Source organism: Olea europaea, unplaced genomic scaffold, assembly GCF_002742605.1.
Source record: "Olea europaea var. sylvestris unplaced genomic scaffold, O_europaea_v1 scaffold2029, whole genome shotgun sequence".
Lineage (NCBI taxonomy): Eukaryota > Viridiplantae > Streptophyta > Magnoliopsida > Lamiales > Oleaceae > Olea > Olea europaea.
In genome coordinates this window covers 8,891-29,263 of record NW_019238188.1, presented here as the reverse complement: position 1 = coordinate 29,263, position 20,373 = coordinate 8,891, and the positions used below count along the sequence as shown (strand labels likewise).

Sequence of the window (20,373 nt, the reverse complement as noted above, 5' to 3'; positions counted from 1 at the left end):
TATCAGAATTTAGGCAATTCAACTTTGAAAAAATAGAAGAGCTAATTGTTGAAACAAAGAGTTCATTAAAGTATGTCTCACAAAAATAATTTTATGGGAATCCAGTACTTGAACATAAATATTATAACTAATCAGGCAGTTCCTGGAGAAAAGAAGGAAAAAAGACTGCTCCAAGTAATAAAGCCACTTGTACAATATTTATGCACAACTTGATTGACAACAAGTGTGTAGAAAAAATCCCGTCCACTGATTTTAAAAACAGTTTTTCGAATAAATGAATTTGATGTTTGTCAACTCATGCATTGTAAACCAAGTTGTAAAATAAATTGTACAAGTAAAATGATTGTCAGTTTTAGGCTCTTAGGGATTTCGAAAAATGAGAACCAGACAATACATTGGAGTACGTTAGATATGCAGTGGTTGGAAGGTCTAGACGGTACGATTGACAATTTTAGCTTTCTTTTCTTCCTTAAATATCGTTCAGTAATGTCTTGTTCATCGTACCAACTAATGTAAATAGCAAATAGAACTTACAACTATGTCGTCACCAACTGACATAGATAATCTGTACCACGCAGTTGTCGTTTCTTAGAATTTTCTTTTACTAATCCGAAGGATTGTGCGCCACTCCCTCTACTGATTTCCTGCTTTCATCTTTTTCCTCTGCTTTCGCCGTTGTTCGTGTAAACCTGGAGAAGTAAAATGAAAATGTTACAGAGTTAGCTTCAAGAAAAAGAAATATTGAAGATATATACGGCATCAATGAGAATGATATTGGCGTCCAGGAAGGATAAATGAGTACGTTTTTTCATCTCTTTCCTCTTTCTTCTCAAGTCATCCATATTCTTTCGCTTTTCAGCAATCTCTTTCAGATCCAAGCATGGCTGAGAATATTTGACACAGACCAAAATTTAAGTCGAGGAACACGGCAACACATTTTTTTTTTTTTTTATAATGAGAAAATGGGAATTTGATAAAATCCGAGGTACAAACGCAAGGTAAAAACAGTAAGTTGATAAATTCAAGTTTAGGACTTCCAGATAATTTCACCAAAACGTCGATAATATAAAACAATAAAAGAAAATGGGGGCAGATTTCTATTGCAATACCTCCTTATTTGCACCCCTCAGTGCCTGAAGTGGTTCTACACAATCCTGACCAATAACTAACAACTTCCTCCTTTTGTTTTCGCCAAAACTACTTACTTCACCAAGTTTCTGCTTGGCTAGTTCTTCAAATTGATGTTGAAGAAGAGGTGAGACACCGGCCTGGGAAAGATCCAAATAAAAAATTTAAAGCATCACATATCTCAAGCATAAGGATTTGAAGTAGAAGAAAATAGTGTGCGCTATGTTTTCTTTGCTCGTATGGTATCACCTTAATCAAAAGTTTGATATAAAGACTAGCATAGGGTATGTGCAATAAAAAAGAATGATGAAACCAACGTAGAGTATGATCAAAGGCCTCTTAAATAGATCGTGATTTAAATATTTTTTATCTTTGTAAAACCTTCCCATGCTATCAATTATAACTAGACATAAGAGCATGTTGGCTAAGCTTAAAAGTTCTTTTTGAAGTAACCTTTTTTTGCCAAGCTTGTTTTAGGTTTTCTGAAAATTTCCATTTTTTGGATTTCCAGAATAATTTTTATTTTTATTTTTTGACAGTACTGTCAAGAAAAGTAAGTTCATCTTTTCAGATTTACAGCCATAAAAATAAGTTAACTTTCTTTTAGCTAGCCAAACATGCTGAAAATGTAGTTACTAAACCAGGTACAATAGTGAATCAGTTGGTCAATTTCGTACAAACTAATTCCTCGACTAAAATGATCTTTTACTGATTTAACTTTCTACCTAGAGAACATGGTCGTATTCCTAACAATTTTGACCAGTTTCAATCAATTGTGATGGTAACCAGTAATAAAATCTACTTTGGAATACATAACACGTATGATATTGAAAATAATAAGTCAAACAACTAACTAAATGACAAGTTTGTCAGAACAAAAAAAGAACGGGAACCCCTGTTATACTTTAGTTTTAATACAAAAATGAAACTTCTGCACTTTCATGCGTATATACCAGTGTGTTGAGCGTATGCATGCACTTACCCCAGCCAAGTAGCGCTTCGAAAATGTTTTTGGTTGCAATGGCCGTGAAAGCAGTGTATTGAGCTCCTGTAATTTAACAAATAAGGGACAGAGCTTAGAATAATGTTAACTTCGGAAAAAGATATTTCACGCTGTCTGATTTTAGAAAAAGTAATTTGAAAGACAAAATCAATCAAACTAGCAAATTATCATTGGTGAGGGGAGACCTGCTGCAACTTATTTAACTGACTTGACGTGGCTTTCTTTAGCCTGTGTTTCTTCACTCTCTCTTCTTCACTATCATCATCATCCAAAACCAAATCAACTGATTCAGCATTGCGCTCCAACCAACTTTTCTCGGCCTTTTCCTGGGACAAAGATCTGAACAATGAAACTATGCAGCATCTCAATAGCCTGATGCCAAGCTAAGCAGATCATAATGATAAAATATTTTTCTAGAAGATTAGCATCTCCCTTCTCTGTATAATGACTTAAACCACAAGCCAAGTACGTATTTTGAAAATGGAGGCTATTAAGGATAAACCATGCACCTTGATGTACTAAAGTACCAGCAGAGGTATCGTAGCATGTAGTTCAAAAGAGGGAAAAATAATGTAATATTGGCAGAGAACGTGAACTAAACCCCTGGCCTTATAGAAAACCCCACAGTTCCAACCAAAAAAGGAAAAGGCAGCATTCCAAACTGTAAGGTCTGTATAAGCAATTGCACCAAGGAAAGGAAATTACAATTACCTGGGAATTCTTCCGAGTAATCTTGTCTATTTGATGAGCAAGAGATAATCGTTTAATCACCTCCGGCATGTAAGAGAGTTCAATAGGAAATCGCTGGAAACTCTCCTGAATAACCATCAAAGACAATCATCAAACATGTAATTGAAGAATTAATTGCACATTACCCATAAAATATTCATTTATAATCATTTGGTTTGGCCATGCAAAAAAACTCGCACACATACATACAGAGAAGGGTGATCGAGTTTGAGTTTGAGTTCGCATACAGATGAATGCTATTTGGCATATACAAGTTGCATGAAAGTAAGACTCGGAGCTACACCAAAGACTACACACACATAGGAGCGGTTAGAGTAGGAAAATAAAGGTAATATATATAAGTTCCTACTCCAGGAAAACTTGGCATTGCAGAGCCCAATTACTCCCACAAACTCCCCTTAGAAATTCTAATCAAGGAAATAGGGTCGACAAACCTCTGCACATCTCACGTGGAATTTCATGCTTATATTGAGCCAAACAATAGGGAGAGAGATTCAGATACCAAAAAATGATCAGTGATGAATACAATAGAATAGCAAGAGATAGGGCTCAACCAGCTCTAACAAGTGACACCAACATAAAACAAGGGTTCATATCAAACAACCACCATCGATTGGAAAGAGTTGTTGATCTTGCTCTCATCAACTATTCTTCAAGGTCCACTTCATCAGCGTGGAACGTTTGTTTCTTCATAAGATGACAAAGGCAGCAGCAACATGATATCACATAATGTTCAGTCTGTTCTTTTGACTTGTAATTTATTGACTGGCAGTTGGCAAAAATCTGGAAGAGCATAAAATAGACTAGGAAAAACATCCATTCATCCCTCAATCCGAGATCAAAATCAAAACTAGTGATAAAATCAAAAGATCGGATCTCTTAAGTTTGCACAATGTCCACAATTCTAGTTCCCCAAAAATGAACATTTTCTTTAATGGTATGTCCCTCACCAAAATAATTCCAATTTTCCGAGTTTCATACATTTAGTCACATGCAGGCACGTTTCAACTTAGTCAAACATCAAGCGATACTAATTTGGAAATCAAGCTAAATAGGTTACTTTTCAGCTCTAATCTTAATAAATGGGCCAAGACAAACCAATACATTCAACTGCAGGCGAAGTGAGGTGCCACTATTTTAATATAAGTTAAGAAGATATTTTTTATAGTGGCCATGTCCTTGGATTATCGGCTTTCATGTATAACCCCATAGCTACCGACAATTTGGAAGCCTACTTTTGAGTTCAAAGTGCATTCACCAAAATCCAATTCTCAGCTGAGTCTTATTTGTTTCGCAACTAATTACACTTTATTATGATTACAAAGCATTTTCTCCAGTCTTAAGGAATGCAATGTCTAATACTGTTACCTTTGCAAATGATTTGGATAGAGCTGCAAATTTAGAAGCATCATTCGGTGAAATTAGAGCAATGCTGCAACCATCAGAAAAGGCCCTAGCTGTTCTTCCACATCTATGAACATACACCTATAATAAAAATAGTCGGTTTTAGAAGTGCAAACACTTGGAAAATAACCACAAAAGGGAACAGTGACGACAACTTACTTCAGCTGAAAGCGGAAGCTGGTAATGAACAACTGTTCGGACACCGGGAATATCAAGCCCTCGTGCAGCTGCATCTGTAGCGATAAGTATGCCATGTTCATTTGCTCGAAACCGGTCGATTGCCTGGCACCAGGCGAAAAAATCAAACACAAGAGATGCATCAGAGAAAAGGGGGAAATTCAATATACATTTCAAACAAATACTTTGGCAAGACAAGCAATTTAGTCAGAGTAGAGCAATATCTATGCTTCCATCTCACTTCCCAATATCAAAGTGGAACCTTTATTCCTTCTATTTCAATTAAGGCAGCCTCATAGATGTTAATGGCAAGTAGCAATCCAACATAATGCAGAATATCTGTTATTAATATTATCCTCTTTGCAAGGAGGAAGAAATATAAATGTGCAAACATGATAATGTGCCATAACAAAATATCTTTAACGTAGATAGATATGACATAAGATAAGGGCAAGAATAAGAAAAACACATCAGAAACTAACACCCACAAAGTTACATATGAATCCAAACAATGACGAGAGAAGTTGAAACGAAACAAACCTTCAGGCGTGCCCTTTGCTGCATCTCTGAATGAAGGGTCCAAATGTTAATGTTGAGGATGCGCAGGATGGCAGAAATATGGCGTAAAGCAGCAATGGATGTACAGAAGACAATTGTGCGACCTTGTCCATGAGCACTTAAAACATAATACAAATAGGCATCTTTGTCTTCTTCCCTACACCTGCAATGCACTATGCATGAGATACTACCTCATTGGTTTAAGTCAATAAAATGGACACAAGAAAGATGTAAACAAGCAGGGACATGTTTGCCACGATGAATAGAAAGATAGCACAAGTCTTGCCAAAATCGCGCTATTGACAATAAACGTCCTACGCCAAAAATGAGAAAGGACGAGTGCTGCTAAATAATCTTGTTGCATAGGCAAGCCATTTAGGAAATAAAACAAAAACACCAAAAAGAGAAAAGACATACTCAATCACTGATTCCTCAAGCTTATTAACCAAAATTGATGCATTTGTAAGGTCTATTATAGCAGTATTTGGCCTCATTCCTGCCCTCTCAGAAAGAGTTTCGAATGAATTGAGCCCATCATTTTTTTTTGAATTCATTGATCCACGCTTTAACTTCTTCCGGAAATCAGCAGATAGAGCAAGAGTTGCAGAAAACACAAAAGTTTGCCTTTTCTTTCTTTGGAGGCTTGAAACTGTCATACAATTCTGTGTATTTTGAGGTTGACTCTCGGTTGATCTATGGATGGGAAGCATGTCGACTATCGATTGCAATTCACGAAAATGACCAGATTCAATCATGCGATCAGCCTCGTCCAGAACAAAAAAGGACAAGGAATGCAACTGCAATAGACAATATGTAAGTCAGCATTATTCTTGTTCTTCAATTCAAGAAAATAGTGATTACTACAAAAAATTTGAAATCAGACACACCGGCAGCTATCCATACAAGTTGATTAGTATATATTCGATGAATAAAATACTTCAAATCACATGGTACTCCAATCATAGATAAGTTAAGCTTTCAATTAGACAAGCTATCCGCACAAGTTAATTTGTACACCTTTTAATGAATATAAATTACATCAAATTACATGATTCACTAACAGATAAATTACTATGTGTAATAATGTAGCACAAGGATTTAACCACTTCAACATATAGCTGGTGGAAATGTGATGCCAAAGAAACGAACATTAGGCTGTTACGAAATGAAGGAGAACAAACTCCCCCTCCTATCATTCATTCCCTTGTCCTACTTACCACCCCCGACCTAAAAGATCAGATAGGTGGCAGGCTGATCAGGGAAAGTGGGCTGAGAGAGGATTGATGGATGAAGTAACTGGTCAACTGACTGATTGTTGTAACAGCCCCATACCCTCAGACTTCATCATTTTCAGAATTTCAACTATAATTAAGCCCCCCACACAGATCTGCAGTATTAGATTTATTTGTCATTAGTACTTTTTTCTTTTTGGCAAAACAATCCTCTGGTAAATGGATTCAGATTCCTTCTAAAACATGTTAAAAACTAGTAATACTTCCACCAAGCTCACACAGGCAACGAAGTCAGCAGTTACAACGAGGGGAATGAAATAATAGAATTCTGAGTTTGATTAGGAAGGAAGACAATTGTTATTAACCTTGTATATTCAAAAAATTGTATGTTTTTCAATGCTAATGAGACTATGAAAAATTCCCTACATATAGTCAATTTCCGAAAATATAAGTCTAACCTCTACAAGATGAATTTCTCCACCTGACATAAGTTCCCACAGCCTCCCTGGAGTTCCAACAACAATTTCAGGCCTTGCTTTCAACAGTCTTTCTTGCTTTTCTGTTGATATTCCACCGACAATGGGAACCACACGAACATTGGTGCCTTTTGCTACTTCCTTGAGATGATCCGTGACCTTGCATTGTAACAAATATTAATGCATTAAGTTACTGTAAAATTAAATGACATATTTTCTGAGTTCCCAAAATAAATAGTTCAGAGAAGTATAATTTATGTTTCCAAAATATAATTATCTATTCTACATTAGTGAAAAGGCACCAACGAAGCAATCATAAGTACCTGAAGTGCAAGTTCTCTCGTAGGAGTAATAATGAGTGCCCGTAGAACACTTTTTGGCGCAATTCTCTCATTGACCTCTCCTTTTTCTGTCAGAAGTCTCTCTACCTTTTCTCGTTCTTCAAGAAGCCGTTGTAAAATTGGCAAACCAAATGCAAGTGTTTTCCCAGATCCTGTCTCTGCGGCACCAATTACATCCTGTCACACCAGCAGACTAGTGTCAATAACATGCGATTTTTCCCACCACTACATAATGTAATACTAAAACCAGACATTAATGAGAAACTTACCTTCCCTTGATGAGCAGCAGCAGGAATACATGCTTTCTGTATCGGCGTAGGCTCTTTGAACTTAAGCCTGTATATTGATTTCATAATTAAGGGATGAAGTCTCAGTTCATTCCATTCGTAGTACTCAGCATCATCGACGGGGTTCTCTTCAACACCATCCAGGCCATCAATAACTGACACCAAATTCGTAGGTCACGAGATACTCTTTAAGGCCATATCAACATAATAAAACGGTGAACAAGCTAATTCTAATTTAACTAATCTCTTCTGGCAACAAATTTTTTCCCAACATCATTATCATTCTTAATGACAATACACTGTATGGCCAACTCACAATCGCTCAAAAAAAGTAATGCATCTGAGCATCCTATAATAGAGATGGAAATAAGGTAATTGCCAAATCTCCCTCATGAACATAGATCAAACTCATTTTAGCACACAAGGAGATGTCTGACAATCTGAATCCAATTATGAAATTAATGAAACTGGCCTTGAAGCTAGACCAAGAAGTAGATAACTCATTAGACAAAGCCTAAAACTATAGGTTATCAAACCAATTTGGAATTGATACATAAAATGATCAAGTTAGAAATCATTGAAATATTCATGTCAAAATTGATAACACCATTTCAAATAAATGCTTTTTATCAGTAACAGCAACACCTCCTTTTGATGCTAACAATAAATTAAACCAAGAAAGTGATAAGAAATTCATAAATCATCAGTAGTGTATAGTTCAAGTTATGAAAGGTCTGGAATTATAAATTTTGTTGTTGCTATTGAACAACCAATTGTGTAAACAATTAACTGCAGAAACATGTAGTAGTAGCAGCTTAGTAAAGCATTCATGGGGAAATCAAATGGCTTATTATTTTCAAGCTCAAAAATAGCAGAATAATTATAAAATTCTGCAGTTAACTCAGAAACTACCAAGAATAAGCAAGCGCAGAACTCCAACTAAAACAATTTGAAAACCAACTTTAAACAGCTATTCACTAATATAACTACACATTTGCATCATATCAGTTACAAGAAATTAAATTATGCTATCAAAATATTCCTAAAGACCACGCCGAATTAAAGTTAAAATACCATACCTCAATTGCCTAAAAAACAATCTAAATAGAATGTAATACTAACCAGACACTGATTCTGGTAGTTCTGCATTTTCCTTTAGTTTATTTGCTTCTTCATTCTTTTCACGCTTGTTTTTCTTCTTCATCCGTTTCTTCTTTTCCTTATTCTGTTTCGGTTTCTTCTTCTCATCCTCCAGTTCCTTTCCTCCATCCTTACCTTCAGTTTTGCCGTCAGCCTCACCACTAGAGCTGTTATTCTCATCACCTTCACTTACCTTTCTTTTCTTTGATTTTACTTTTCCTTTTACTTTCTTGTTTTCATTTTCAACATCAATTTTTGGAATTTCCAATCCGTACTCTGATTCATCAATCTCTTCAAGAGTTAGAAAACCTGCATTTGTTAAAAAATAAAGAAAAGCTAAGCCCCAGTAACCAATAAGCTACATTTATCTTCCATAATAGGGGGAAGAAGGAGAACATGCCTTTTGGATTCTAGTTCTTGACATTACTTCTAATTACACGCAGTTCAAATTTTCCAATTATTTACTTGAATTTTCCATTTAAAGATAAGTACTAAACCAATAAACTTTGAATAATTCATAGAAATCAAAGGAATAGGAGCGGCGGGGGGGGAAAGGGGGGGGGGGGGGGGGGGGGGGGGGGGGGGGGGGGGGCTACATGGGTCCTGCCCCCATAACCTAAAAAAAGTTCTTCCTTTATCCTCCTGCCAAAACTTGGGGCTAAAATATTCGAGCTCTTGTTTGTCTTGTGCAAAACAACAAAATTTCAAAATCATGATAGTGGCATGCTTAATGGCATAATTCAGTCAAATTGCTCCACTCTTTTTATTTCATAATCTCACCTATTATTTTTTCTTACAGTATATTCATAATTCCAGAAGAACTCTTTGTCAACATAATTTTACTTCTTCAGCTCTAAATTTATAAACACTTCCAAATCTCCCTTGTGCTTATATTCGCCAGTTTCTAGCAATTAGCTTTTTAATCTGAGAGACCTTTGTGCATTGCTGCTTCCCTATATTGCTCACCCCCACACCACAACCAAAATATGAAATCTTAGCTTCGCCAGTGATAAAAATGTGCAAGGTTAATTAAATAAATGCAGAAATTTAAAATTTTGAGCCAATAAGAACAAACTTTTAAGTCAAATGAAAGCAAACCGAAAGTTCACTTTTTTTTTTCCCCCTCAAATTTCTGAACTGAAATATATAAATTTTATCAAGGATATGATTAAAACTGTTTTAGAAAAACTCAACAATGAATTGCAGTGGAGGAAGCTAATACTATATTCTCTACCTCCTTCGAGTTCGTTTGAGCCAATAAATACAGAGTAAGGGTCGTGGTTGCTGCCATCATTTTCCGGTAGCGCGGAGTTCCATGGAAGTGAGTCTAATCGTTCGAGATTCTTCCCCACGTCGATTCGGACTCGCTTCTTCAATTTTCGCCTGGCTTTGTTTTTCTGAGAAGACTCGGACGCCATTGTTGAATTGTTGCAGCCGAAAGTTCACAAATATTGCTGAGGAGGAAAGGGTTTAAGGCTTTTTTTGGGAATCGGCTTGGATGGGCCAGCTGGAACAGAGGAATAAAAGGAAATTGACGCAAATAGCACTAAAAATTAACTTTGAACCTTTTCCCCCTTTGGTTGCATTTTTATTATTTTTTACACGGATTCAATACGAAGAAAATTACTTAAATTTTGGATTATTACAAAATATGAATTTGTGTTCTAATTATGTCAATCAATTTAACGATTAAAGTTGGAAGTGTTTTCTCATTTAATTGATTGTCATTATTTTCACCCGATGAGTTATTTAGTCATTTTAGTTTACATAATATATCAGATCGTGTCAACCAATACAAAAAATAAACAAAACATGTTTGATGCAGATTTTTTTGAGATTAAATTTTGTCAAAATGTGATTATTATTATTATTTTAGAAAGTATTGTTAAAAAGTAGAGGAAAAAAACCTATGAATCTACATACAAAATTATTGTATTGGGGAGAATGTGTAGTTGAAAATAAATTTAAGAAAATTCAATTTTAATTAATTCATATGAGAGGGCTTAAGGGCGGATCCAAGATCAGGCTAAAAGAATTTTTAAGATGACTAATATGTGAAAAAAAAATTCACAAAAAAAAAAAAAAATCTTTTTAACCCATGGAATGGCTAAGTACAGCCCAATCTCCTCTAAATCCGTCACCGAAAGGGCCTACTACAGGTCAAGACTAGTTCTTTATTTGAACGATCTAAATCCATGTCGAGGATCTTCGAAGTGGAAGAAAAAAGGGTTATAACATTCTTCCCCAATGTGTAAGTTCTCGTAAATGCAACAAAACACAGAAAGGTCCAACCTCAATGAAGAATCTTTAGTTAATTGCTCGTAAAAAATTAAAAAAAAAAAAAATAGAGGAAGAAGGCGAAGAAGTGCCAATTTGCTGGCACCAAATTAATTACATATACTTTTGAATATATATTACGACATATTTGAGTAATTCTATGCGTGACATATTTATATAACGATACACGTTCACATAAATAAAAATATATTTTCAATTTCAGACTGTATCAATAATATTAATTTAATAAGTTCGATGGATTAAAAGTAATTTTCTATCAATTATTCTTCTTGCTCCATCATCAAATAGCTGTATAGATAGATACTTGTCGACCTAAAACCCACACCTCCATATGAATTGAAGAAGAAATCCATGTCAATCAATTCAATACAATTACATAAAAGTCTCTTATATTCTCTTGGTCCCATAAAGATAATCTTATTTTTTTTTCACATAGATTAAAAAAATTTAGTTACTATAATTGAATAATAAATTTTACTATCATTTTTACTAATATACCCCAACATCAATGCAATCAATATTTAAGTAATTAAATTATTCATGCAGTATTCAAGGTAACAAAGCACAATAGGGATTTGCTAAGAAACTATTACATTAAATATACTCTCAAACAAGAAACATAACCATAATTTGGGACAGATAAAAATAGAAAACGTGACTATTTTTGTGGGACAGAAGCAGTAAAATTTTTCGTGTAAATTCCTATGGGAGTCCTGAACTTTTCATAGGTGTGATAACTATGTCATCAAACATATATTTCCAATCTATTAACACCATGTATGCAACATACCCCCTCGACACAAAATGTCTAATTTGACAATAAGTGTCCATTCCACATGCACACAATATCTATTGAAAGTATTTTTTTTTTTTTAAGAAATAATCTCATTTTGTTCCAAGAATCAAATTGCAATTGCTCAAATCAAACCACAATTTGGTGTGGATTCAATTCAGTTTTTTAGTACATTTCGATAAAAGTTGGTAAAATGTGTGGTTAAAAAGTTGTGAATTTCTCGTAATGTATGATTATAATTAATTTTTAACTTTAATTTAAGATTTTAATTTACATCAAACATGACTAAGTCCCCTTTAATCCTCATTATCGAAAACTCATTTTTTTCCAAACTCATTTTCAATCACATATTCTCACACTTTTTCAACCATACATTATCCGAAAATTCAATATTATAAAATTCAATTTCAACAAAACATGGGGCTCAAACACTTCCTAAATATATATATATTTTTTTGGGACAATTTTATTAGACCTCACTTGTAGGGCTATTTAACGATTGAATGCATATTTTTTGTCAATAAAAATACTACGCACATAGTGTTAAAAGAATAAGGACGTAAATATCAAGAATAAAGGTCACGTTTGAGCCACATTTAAAATATATATATATATATATATATATATATACACACACTTAAACAATGATTTGACATCATTTCGGTCACATATTCTTCGATAAAATAATATTACATGCAAATTCAAAACTTTTCTTTATTTTTTAACTGCACATTTTTCATCAATACACTATTCAAAAATGCATTCTAAGGAAAATAATATGGCTCAAATAAGGGCTCAATGTTGAAAATGTGACAATCGTATCATTATGAAATGAGATCCCTCGAGGAATTTACCATTTCTTCTCATAAAAAGTCAGTTTTATTTTCTCTCATCAATTTAGGTGTCTGTATGGAAATGATATTTTTTTAAATTTAACTTTATCCCCAATAAATTTCAATTATGCATTAAAAAAATTATTTTTTACATTCCACATAATTTTTCTTACTCTTAACTTGACATTCTTAGAAAAATAAAATAAATAAATAAAAATTCAAAATTTAAAATTCAAAATTTCAAATAATCAAGGAAAAATTGTAGCAATTATCCTTACCTTTCATTTTTTGTAGACTTTACCCTAACCTTTAATTTTTACCAATGGAGGTGTCAAATCTTTGAAAATTAGCAGTAATGGTCCAAGTGAATGGAAATCATTCATTTGATTGTTAATTGACCAAGAAAAATGGAGTTTGACCAGTTTTGCCCAAACTAAAAGGGGTAAAGTGGTAACTTTAGATTTACGACGTTAAATAAATAAAAAAAGGAGAGAGAATTAATAAATAAAATCAAAATTCCTAAACTATCCCCACCTCAAAATCAAGTCAAAACCAAAAACCTACTGCCAATCTTATCCTCCTATACATACATAGGCATTAATCAGATCTCATACCTTGCACCCCTTGAAAAATTAGGTAACCTAACTCAAAATTTCGATTAAAATTCAAAAATATCACGAGCCGGGTGTAGGGTCAAGACAGTCGTGCACCGGTGGCATTAGAGCCGAAAGTATCAACTAAGCAACTAGTGGTTGGTTGAATGGACGAATGGCAGCGTTAAAACTAGTTTTCTAGTAATAATGCCGAAAGTGAGTATGACTTAGCTACTATTGTGAAAGAATTCTATGAAATGGCAGTGCCGAAATTGAAAGATTTTTGGACAGAATGCCCATTTATTCACCAAGGTAAAAATGCTCGAAGAAGGGAGAAATTACCACTACAGCTGTGCACCTTGTACGGATTTGTGAAATGAAACTTGTCGAAGAGAAGACATGTGTCATTATGTTCATGGGATTTTTTAGAGTTGGCTCCGCCGAGTTCAATGTAGGACAACTCTTTGCAAAAGGTAGTATAGTTTGCAACATAAGAGTATGCTTCTTCGCCCACAAGCAAGAGGAACTCCAACCATTGTGCATCTCATCCGGTTCTATTGTTTAACTCTCCTTGCTCAAGTGTGACTGTTGCTAATGCCATGGATTTGTTGCAGCCGTGATTTTTTTACCGGTTTAGATGTTGGAGGAGTGAATTCATTTTTTATTTTGATTTGCTTTTCTAGTTTTGTTGAGGATGATGTTAATTTATGATTTTGTAGGACGATTTTGTCTTGCTTGAAGTGATAGTAGTGGGGTTGAAAAAGATGATGATGCACCATTTTCTTTTGAGTAATGCTCCCAATCTAGATGCATTAATGCGACATTAAATGATAAATAAAATTAAGTAAATAATTTAATTTTACCTTTTATTCAACCTATTATCAAACTCCACCTAGATTGAGGTTTGTAATCCTAGTGGGCTTGCATATCTTTTTCTTTTTTTTTTTTGGGTTTTTTAATTTAATTAATGGGAGGAAAATGCAAAGCATTTTTTTAATCCTTTTTAATTTAGTCAAAATTGGCTAAAGTTCACTTTTCTTGGTCAACTAATGATCAACCATCCACTTGGACCCCAGCTTTTAATTTTTCAAAGGTTTGGAGGTTAAAGTTAAAAAAAAAAAAAAAAAAAAAAAAAAAAAAAAAAAAAAAAAAGAAGTAAAAATTAGGATCGCTACTGCCAATCACATGCCAAACTCAGAATATTAAGTTGTCTACTTTTTAATGTTGTCCCTGTCTACTTTTTAATGTTGTCCCTTTCTTCCTTAATCCATCATATTTACCCGATCTAACTGTTTCGTTGTACAATTCACCAATCTCCCAGTTCCCAACACCCAACCATCGCTCATTAAATTGCAAAATCACCGCCCCACTGCGACTCCCGTTATAAAAATAAAAAAATAAAAAAATACAATGTATATCCTCACTCTCAGTCTCAGGCCCCTCAACTTCCTCCACTCCAGAAGGGCATTTTCGTCCATGACCACCTCCACCCCGTCAGCCACGACCAATGCCCGCCTGAGAGGCGTGGTGTTCGACATGGACGGAACCCTAACGGTCCCCGTCATCGACTTCCCAGCAATGTACAGGACAGTGCTCGGGGAAAAAGAGTATTTGAAAATTAAGTCGGAGAATCCGTCAGGTATAGATATTCTGCATCATATTGAGACATGGAGCCCCAACAAGCAGAAACGGGCGTACGAAATTATCGCGGATTTTGAGAAACAGGGTTTGAATCGCCTCCAAATCATGCCTGGTGAGGTCCAATTTGCCCACAGCATTTATATATGTTGTATGTATTTGTATGCAATTTTATTTGGTCCCACTTTAGTGTTAGGGTAACAAGATCGTATTCTTCCCTTAAACTTGTAGTCTGCCGTAGAAATAGGGGACTAGGACTGAGAAATGAGAGTGGTTGAGCATCCTAAAGTGCCACAGCTCAAATGTAAAATTATGAAATGCAGTATTATAGCTCTTAAGCGGTGTATACACTTCTATGTATTTCATAAAATGATTCTTAAATAAAACAAAAAGAACAGAGTGCATATAGAATTGATTTCCAGAAAGAGTTGCATGAAGATATTAAAGATGCCAAGTACCATAGTGGCTTTGTGAGTCCCGAAATTTGAACACTAGTGTCCCGTGAACCCATCATTACTTTGTATTTTACAAGCATTTGTTGAGTGTTGGACTGCATGGAGCTTAATCATACTGTATTCTTACCTTCTTTGACATAGTTCGACGAATCCTTATTGGGTTTGTTGTCAACCAGATTGTAATTTGAATGTACATCTTCTGTAGGCTAGAATTAGAGCCCACTTGACGTGGCTTTTGAAAAGTTAAAAAGAAGCTTTTTAATTCAAAAATTGCTTTAAGCTTCATTTGGCTAATTTTATGAAAGTTCATCTTCTAGTTAGAATAGCTTTTAGAGGACGCTGGTTCAATGTGACTTCTTCTAATAATACTTTCAAAATAGGAACTTCATTTAAAAATTAGTTTTCAAACAAATATGAAGGTAGTTTCCTTCAAAAGCTCTTCTACACGAATAGAAAGTCATGCCAAACAGGCCCTTAGATTTCACAATAATGAATTTCTATCAACTTATGAGTTTGTTAGCTTTGGGTTTATTTCTTTTTTATTTCCCAAAATTTCATTGGAAAGAAAAAGTAAATAACAACCCTTTATACGAGGTGTATACAAACTTCAGCATGCTAATTTGGAGAAAAAGTTCATCAATGTTATACAAGTAAGGATAAAATAAGAGTGTATTCTTCAATGTCCTTAATGCTTTAACAGCATAGCCATTATGAAAAAATTATTCTGGGTCTCAGTTTCATCAATTATATTTAGGGGCAAATGAGTCTTCCACTTCATATATTTTCACTTTTGGCTTATAATATATTCTTCTGCTAAGCAACTTGAAAACTTGGCATACCACCAATTAAGCTCAAGAGGCCAAAAAAATAAAAAAAATAAAAAAATGCTTGTTCTAACAATGCCTGTGAGTATCATTGTTTGAAGTCCCTTAGTCATAAAATATTTTAGACAATTTCCAAGAGTAGCTATTGAGTTTTGAGAATTGTATATATAATGAAAGAAAGTGTGCAAGAGGGATAAATGTAGATCTTTAAATTATTACTGAAAAATTAATAAAATTTAGTGCAATGGAGATAAAAATACATATCTGGAAGCTGAAGTTTTGATCACCAAACAATGTGAGGAAGGAGAAAAAAAAGAAAAAAAAGTAAAAAAATAGGTACCTTTGCTGAGTTCATGCAATTGGATGTATGGTGACGAAGAGACAATAAAAACATACATCGTGGAGCATGCCAAACTACAGGCCAATTTTTGCTCTCTCTCGATTCCCTTTAGGTGAAAAATTGAATGACCACAGTTGAAAGTTGAAGTTTCTTTCTGTCAGTTGCCTTACGTATTTGCAAGGAATATAATTGTGTAAGTTGGACAGGAAAGAGAGTTTGTGGGTTGGTACTATGATAATAAACTCAATAGGATTTTTTTTTTAATTAACTATGTCTTTACTTGTTACATTATTGTAAATGGAATTATTTATATTCTTTTTTTTTTTGTAAGATAGTTTCACATAATTTTTTATGACTAATCCTACTTTTCACAACTCACAACCATATGTATTTTACAAATTATCACAAACCCAAATTATTAATTTTTATAAATTAAAATCTGTTTTTCAACATTGAGGAATCCCTTTTTCCCTTGTCTGAAATAAAGAATAAAAGAAACAACGAGGAGGATGCATATTGTATTGACTTCATATATCATCCTCCAACTTCTTTCTTTGCTTTGTTTTGATATGTAAGTAACTCGGTAACAAGCCAAGTGCTCTGTAACCAGATATCGACATTTGAACGTGTGAAACGGTAATAAAAATTCTCAGCATTAATTACTGCTTCTATTCATATACAAAATGAAATAGAGGTGCTTCAGATTCATTAAATTATTGAACCACTGCAATAAATTAATAAAATGATAAAATAGAAAAAAAAATTAAATTTGGGATTTCCAAGTTGTACTTTCTGATATATCCAAAATTTGTATGAGATTGGGATGAATTTATAGGTTCTCACAATGAATCAAAGTTTTTACAGTTTGATTGTGCTGCAGGTGCTTCAAAACTTTGTAGTTTTCTTGACTCGAGGAATATTAGGTAAAGTAATGCAAAGGTTAATATTCAAATAAACTTCTTTACATTCGTATTTGTTTGCTGAAGCTTTTACTGTTTCCTTTTTGGTTAGACCCCTAAATTCTTTTTGGATATGTTCTTTATTTTGTTGCTTCTGCACTTAACACTTATTTTGCTTTCTGGTGAATTAATTTTGTTCCTTCCTATGTCTTAACCTGTTAGAAATAACGGGGGATGGATGATTCCTTTTTACATTCTGCATCTATTAATGTCTAAAGTTCATTTCATTTTCTTGCCCATTCTTTACTGTCTAGCATTCATGACAGGGGGTAAGTTTGGATTATAGTTTAAATAGAAGAAGCACCATTTGTGTTTATATGTACAATAACATGAATGTAAACGTTTGAACGGTAATGAAAACTAAAAAATGTAGTTTCTGTTTAGGTCTTCGATATAAACTCTGGGATATGCAGTCACTGCCAAGTAATCTATGATCTTGCTCTAGCCATGTTTTAGTAGCTGATAATATGGTATTTGGTGTTCAAGCATTTATTGATATCTGGATGACCTTATTGTACTAGGTAAAAAATAGGCAATATACAGCCTTAATTTTTAAACTTTTATTGTATTTATTTAGGTTTTGAGCATGTATCCCACTTGCCTTGGTTTCTAGTATGTTTAAAGCCACTTCTAGTATCCTGACGACTTTAATAATGCCCAGAACTAACTCAAAGTTATCGATCTTACTTCCCATTTTATCAAATATGCTTTTGTCCTTGTTTACAAGTCTTGATCCTTAATTTTTATGAAAGTCACGAGTTAGTCAAGAGATGAAAATATCATTAAATTGATGTCTGTACATTTATGTATAGGGGTGTAAAAATCAATAAAAAGGGTGTAGAATTTTTAATAGTTTAGGTTTAGCGTTACAATAATATCCATTACGGCTTGTACAACGATAGTTTTAATTTTTTGTTAATTCCATTTTCAGAAGGGGATTAATCACTAGGAATGTCAAGGAAGCAGTGGATTTGTTTCATCTACGCTTTGGGGTAAATTTTGCTTTGTTTGAAAATATCTGCTGAACTGCTAGCAGCTGCACAGTGAAGTTAAATTTAAGATCTTTTTTGTTTCTTCAGATGATATTTTCTCCTGCATTAAGCAGGGAATTTCGACCTTATAAACCAGATCCTGCTCCACTGCTTCATATCTGTACTGCTTGGGGTATGCAACCAGACGAGGTTATGATGATTGGGGATAGCCTTAAAGATGATGTGCGTTCTTTCTTTCTTCATCATCAGGGCCGTCTGAGTGATATTTTTTTCATTATATACTTTTCGACATTGGTTTAAATCTTATTTATTTACGAACAATGTTGTAGGTTCAGAAATTTTTTACAGAACTCGAACAGATTAACACTTAGTAGGTTATTATTGAAAGATGACAAAAAAATATAAAAGAAATGCTGCCATACAGGTGCTGCGTTGGCAGCACCTGTACAGATTCTATTTTTTTCCTTGTACTTGCAGAATTAATCTTTATTTACACGGTCGCTGGATTACTTCTCATTTTTTATTTCTTTTTTAATTCATCACGGTCTTTGCAGGTGGCATGCGGGAGACGAGCAGGAGCTTTCACGTGCTTGCTTGATGAAACAGGAAGGTACGATTCTCCTGAGTATGAAAACATGGAATTCAAACCAGATTACAAAGTAACATCTCTTGTTGAAGCTCGTACACTGTTGGAAAAACATTTCGACCTTATGCCCGGACTGAAGCCTCATTGATGTACGGCGCCTGTGAAGATTTATTGCCTCTAGTTTCTGGATATATTCGTGGTAAAACTAGAACTTTGGTTATATATTTCGTCAATAGTAGGTCAACATATCCCGACAATGCTTAAAGAGGTTAGTTCTCTAATTCAGCTGGTGGGAATAATTCAGTTTTCCTTTTGCTTTTGGGTTCAATCAATGATGTCCTGGGTAGACGGGGCATGTCAGCCTTGGTGAAACAAAAGTTTCTGGATTTATGGACCGACGATTGTTATACTACAGCCCGTCTTGGCTTTTTCAAGTGCACGTCTCTTGCTCGTAGTAGTCATATTTAGTTGTTCATCTAGCTTAAAATTTTGAGATTGTATTTTTGGATTAGATCCGAGGAACTGCTGTACTTTCTTTGGCTTTTGATATTTTTTAAGTTCATTAAGATTGTCTATACAGAACAGCATTGTATTAAATACTTGAACGTTCTATTAGTGTTTATATCTTCTTAACATACACAAGAGTTCTTGAGTAGAGGGATGTTGGATCGTTTGGCTTAATTTGACCCGAAATGGGCCGTGTTGGACTGATTTAAATGAAGTTAAGTCCCCGTTTGGTATAAATTGAAATTATGATTTTAATCCAAATCAAAGTCAATAATTTATTTTAACTATATATTTTATCGACTTCTATCAAAATTTACTAAACATCTGATTTTAATCTTGATCAAATACAGGCTAAATTTCTGATTTCATCAACTACTACAATATCTTCTTTATAAACCTTTTTGGCGCCCTGCACAATTCAAAAATCTGTTAAAAGAAAATAAGCCTTCACAGTGAGGAAAACTAATGGAGAAGAGGAGTTATCAAGAACCAGGAGAAGATGACCTTTTCCACTCCGTCGCCATCAATCTTCTTGCCAACCTCCATCTGGACTCTTCCACTGCCACCTCCTGCAACCACCATCCTAACACCAGCACTACAGCTGCCGGAGCTCCGGTTTCCTTCACCAGAAAACGCTCTGCTTGTGGCTCCATGAAGAGAATTTCACAATCCTCTCCACTTCCTTGCAAGGAAACCTTATGGGAAAGAGCCAACCTCCATCCCTCTTCATCCGCCAGAGCCGCCGCCACCACCACCACTAAAGTCCCACTATTTTCCTCCACTAATTCAATCCAACCTCGAGCACCTTCTTCGAACACATTGCAGTCTGTTCCTTGTAAAACCACACAAATCTTGAACCCTTCAAGCCAATTCTTGAATCCTCAATCAACAGAAAATTCTCCTCCAGAGGCCACACTGCCACCTCTCTGCTCATCAGATTATCAGATGGTGGCATCCGCCACTAACATGCCTCCACAGCATCGGCAAAGTTCTGATCAGGAAAGCCCCAATTCCAAGGTTTTTTCTTGAATTCTCACGAGTTAATCCTATGCTGGATAT

General features: G+C 34.6%; 3 protein-coding genes across 5 annotated transcripts in view; 2 read left to right on the top strand and 1 right to left on the bottom strand.

Annotated features, from left to right (window-relative positions):
• Positions 1–367: 367 nt before the first annotated feature.
• LOC111379738 (DEAD-box ATP-dependent RNA helicase 13) lies at positions 368–9,956 on the bottom strand. Of its 2 annotated transcripts, XM_023003176.1 has the most exons (15): positions 9,731–9,956; positions 8,479–8,805; positions 7,339–7,511; positions 7,052–7,246; positions 6,711–6,887; positions 5,438–5,817; positions 5,003–5,183; positions 4,445–4,567; positions 4,250–4,366; positions 2,843–2,947; positions 2,317–2,457; positions 2,111–2,176; positions 1,110–1,268; positions 803–884; positions 368–689 (listed from the first exon to the last, which is right to left on the bottom strand). In XM_023003176.1, exons 1-15 carry the CDS (start codon positions 9,912–9,914, stop codon positions 634–636), a joined length of 2,466 nt encoding a protein of 821 aa, XP_022858944.1. In that variant the 5' UTR covers positions 9,915–9,956; the 3' UTR covers positions 368–633. The 2 variants fall into 2 exon arrangements, with proteins under 2 accessions (XP_022858944.1, XP_022858945.1); XM_023003177.1 differs by lacking the exons at positions 368–689; positions 803–884; positions 1,110–1,268; ... (1 more) ...; positions 2,317–2,457; positions 2,843–2,947 and adding an exon at positions 3,442–3,664.
• Positions 9,957–14,315: 4,359 nt separating this feature from the next.
• On the top strand, positions 14,316–19,429 carry LOC111379734 (haloacid dehalogenase-like hydrolase domain-containing protein At2g33255). Of its 2 annotated transcripts, XR_002700087.1 has the most exons (6): positions 14,316–14,766; positions 17,151–17,193; positions 18,161–18,221; positions 18,309–18,443; positions 18,776–19,098; positions 19,158–19,429. XR_002700087.1 is itself a non-coding variant. In XM_023003171.1 (5 exons), the coding sequence occupies exons 1-5, from the start codon at positions 14,424–14,426 to the stop codon at positions 18,953–18,955; spliced, it is 762 nt and encodes a 253-aa protein (XP_022858939.1). In that variant the 5' UTR covers positions 14,316–14,423; the 3' UTR covers positions 18,956–19,429. The 2 variants fall into 2 exon arrangements, 1 of the variants encoding a protein (XP_022858939.1); XM_023003171.1 differs by having other exon boundaries at positions 18,776–19,429.
• A 104-nt stretch (positions 19,430–19,533) lies between these two features.
• LOC111379732 overlaps positions 19,534–20,373 on the top strand; it is a 1,814-nt gene continuing 974 nt past the window's right edge. The window contains exon 1 of the mRNA XM_023003170.1: positions 19,534–20,331. Coding sequence (XP_022858938.1) covers positions 19,780–20,331 — 552 coding nt within the window. The 5' untranslated portion in view covers positions 19,534–19,779. The remainder of the gene's footprint in view (positions 20,332–20,373) is intronic.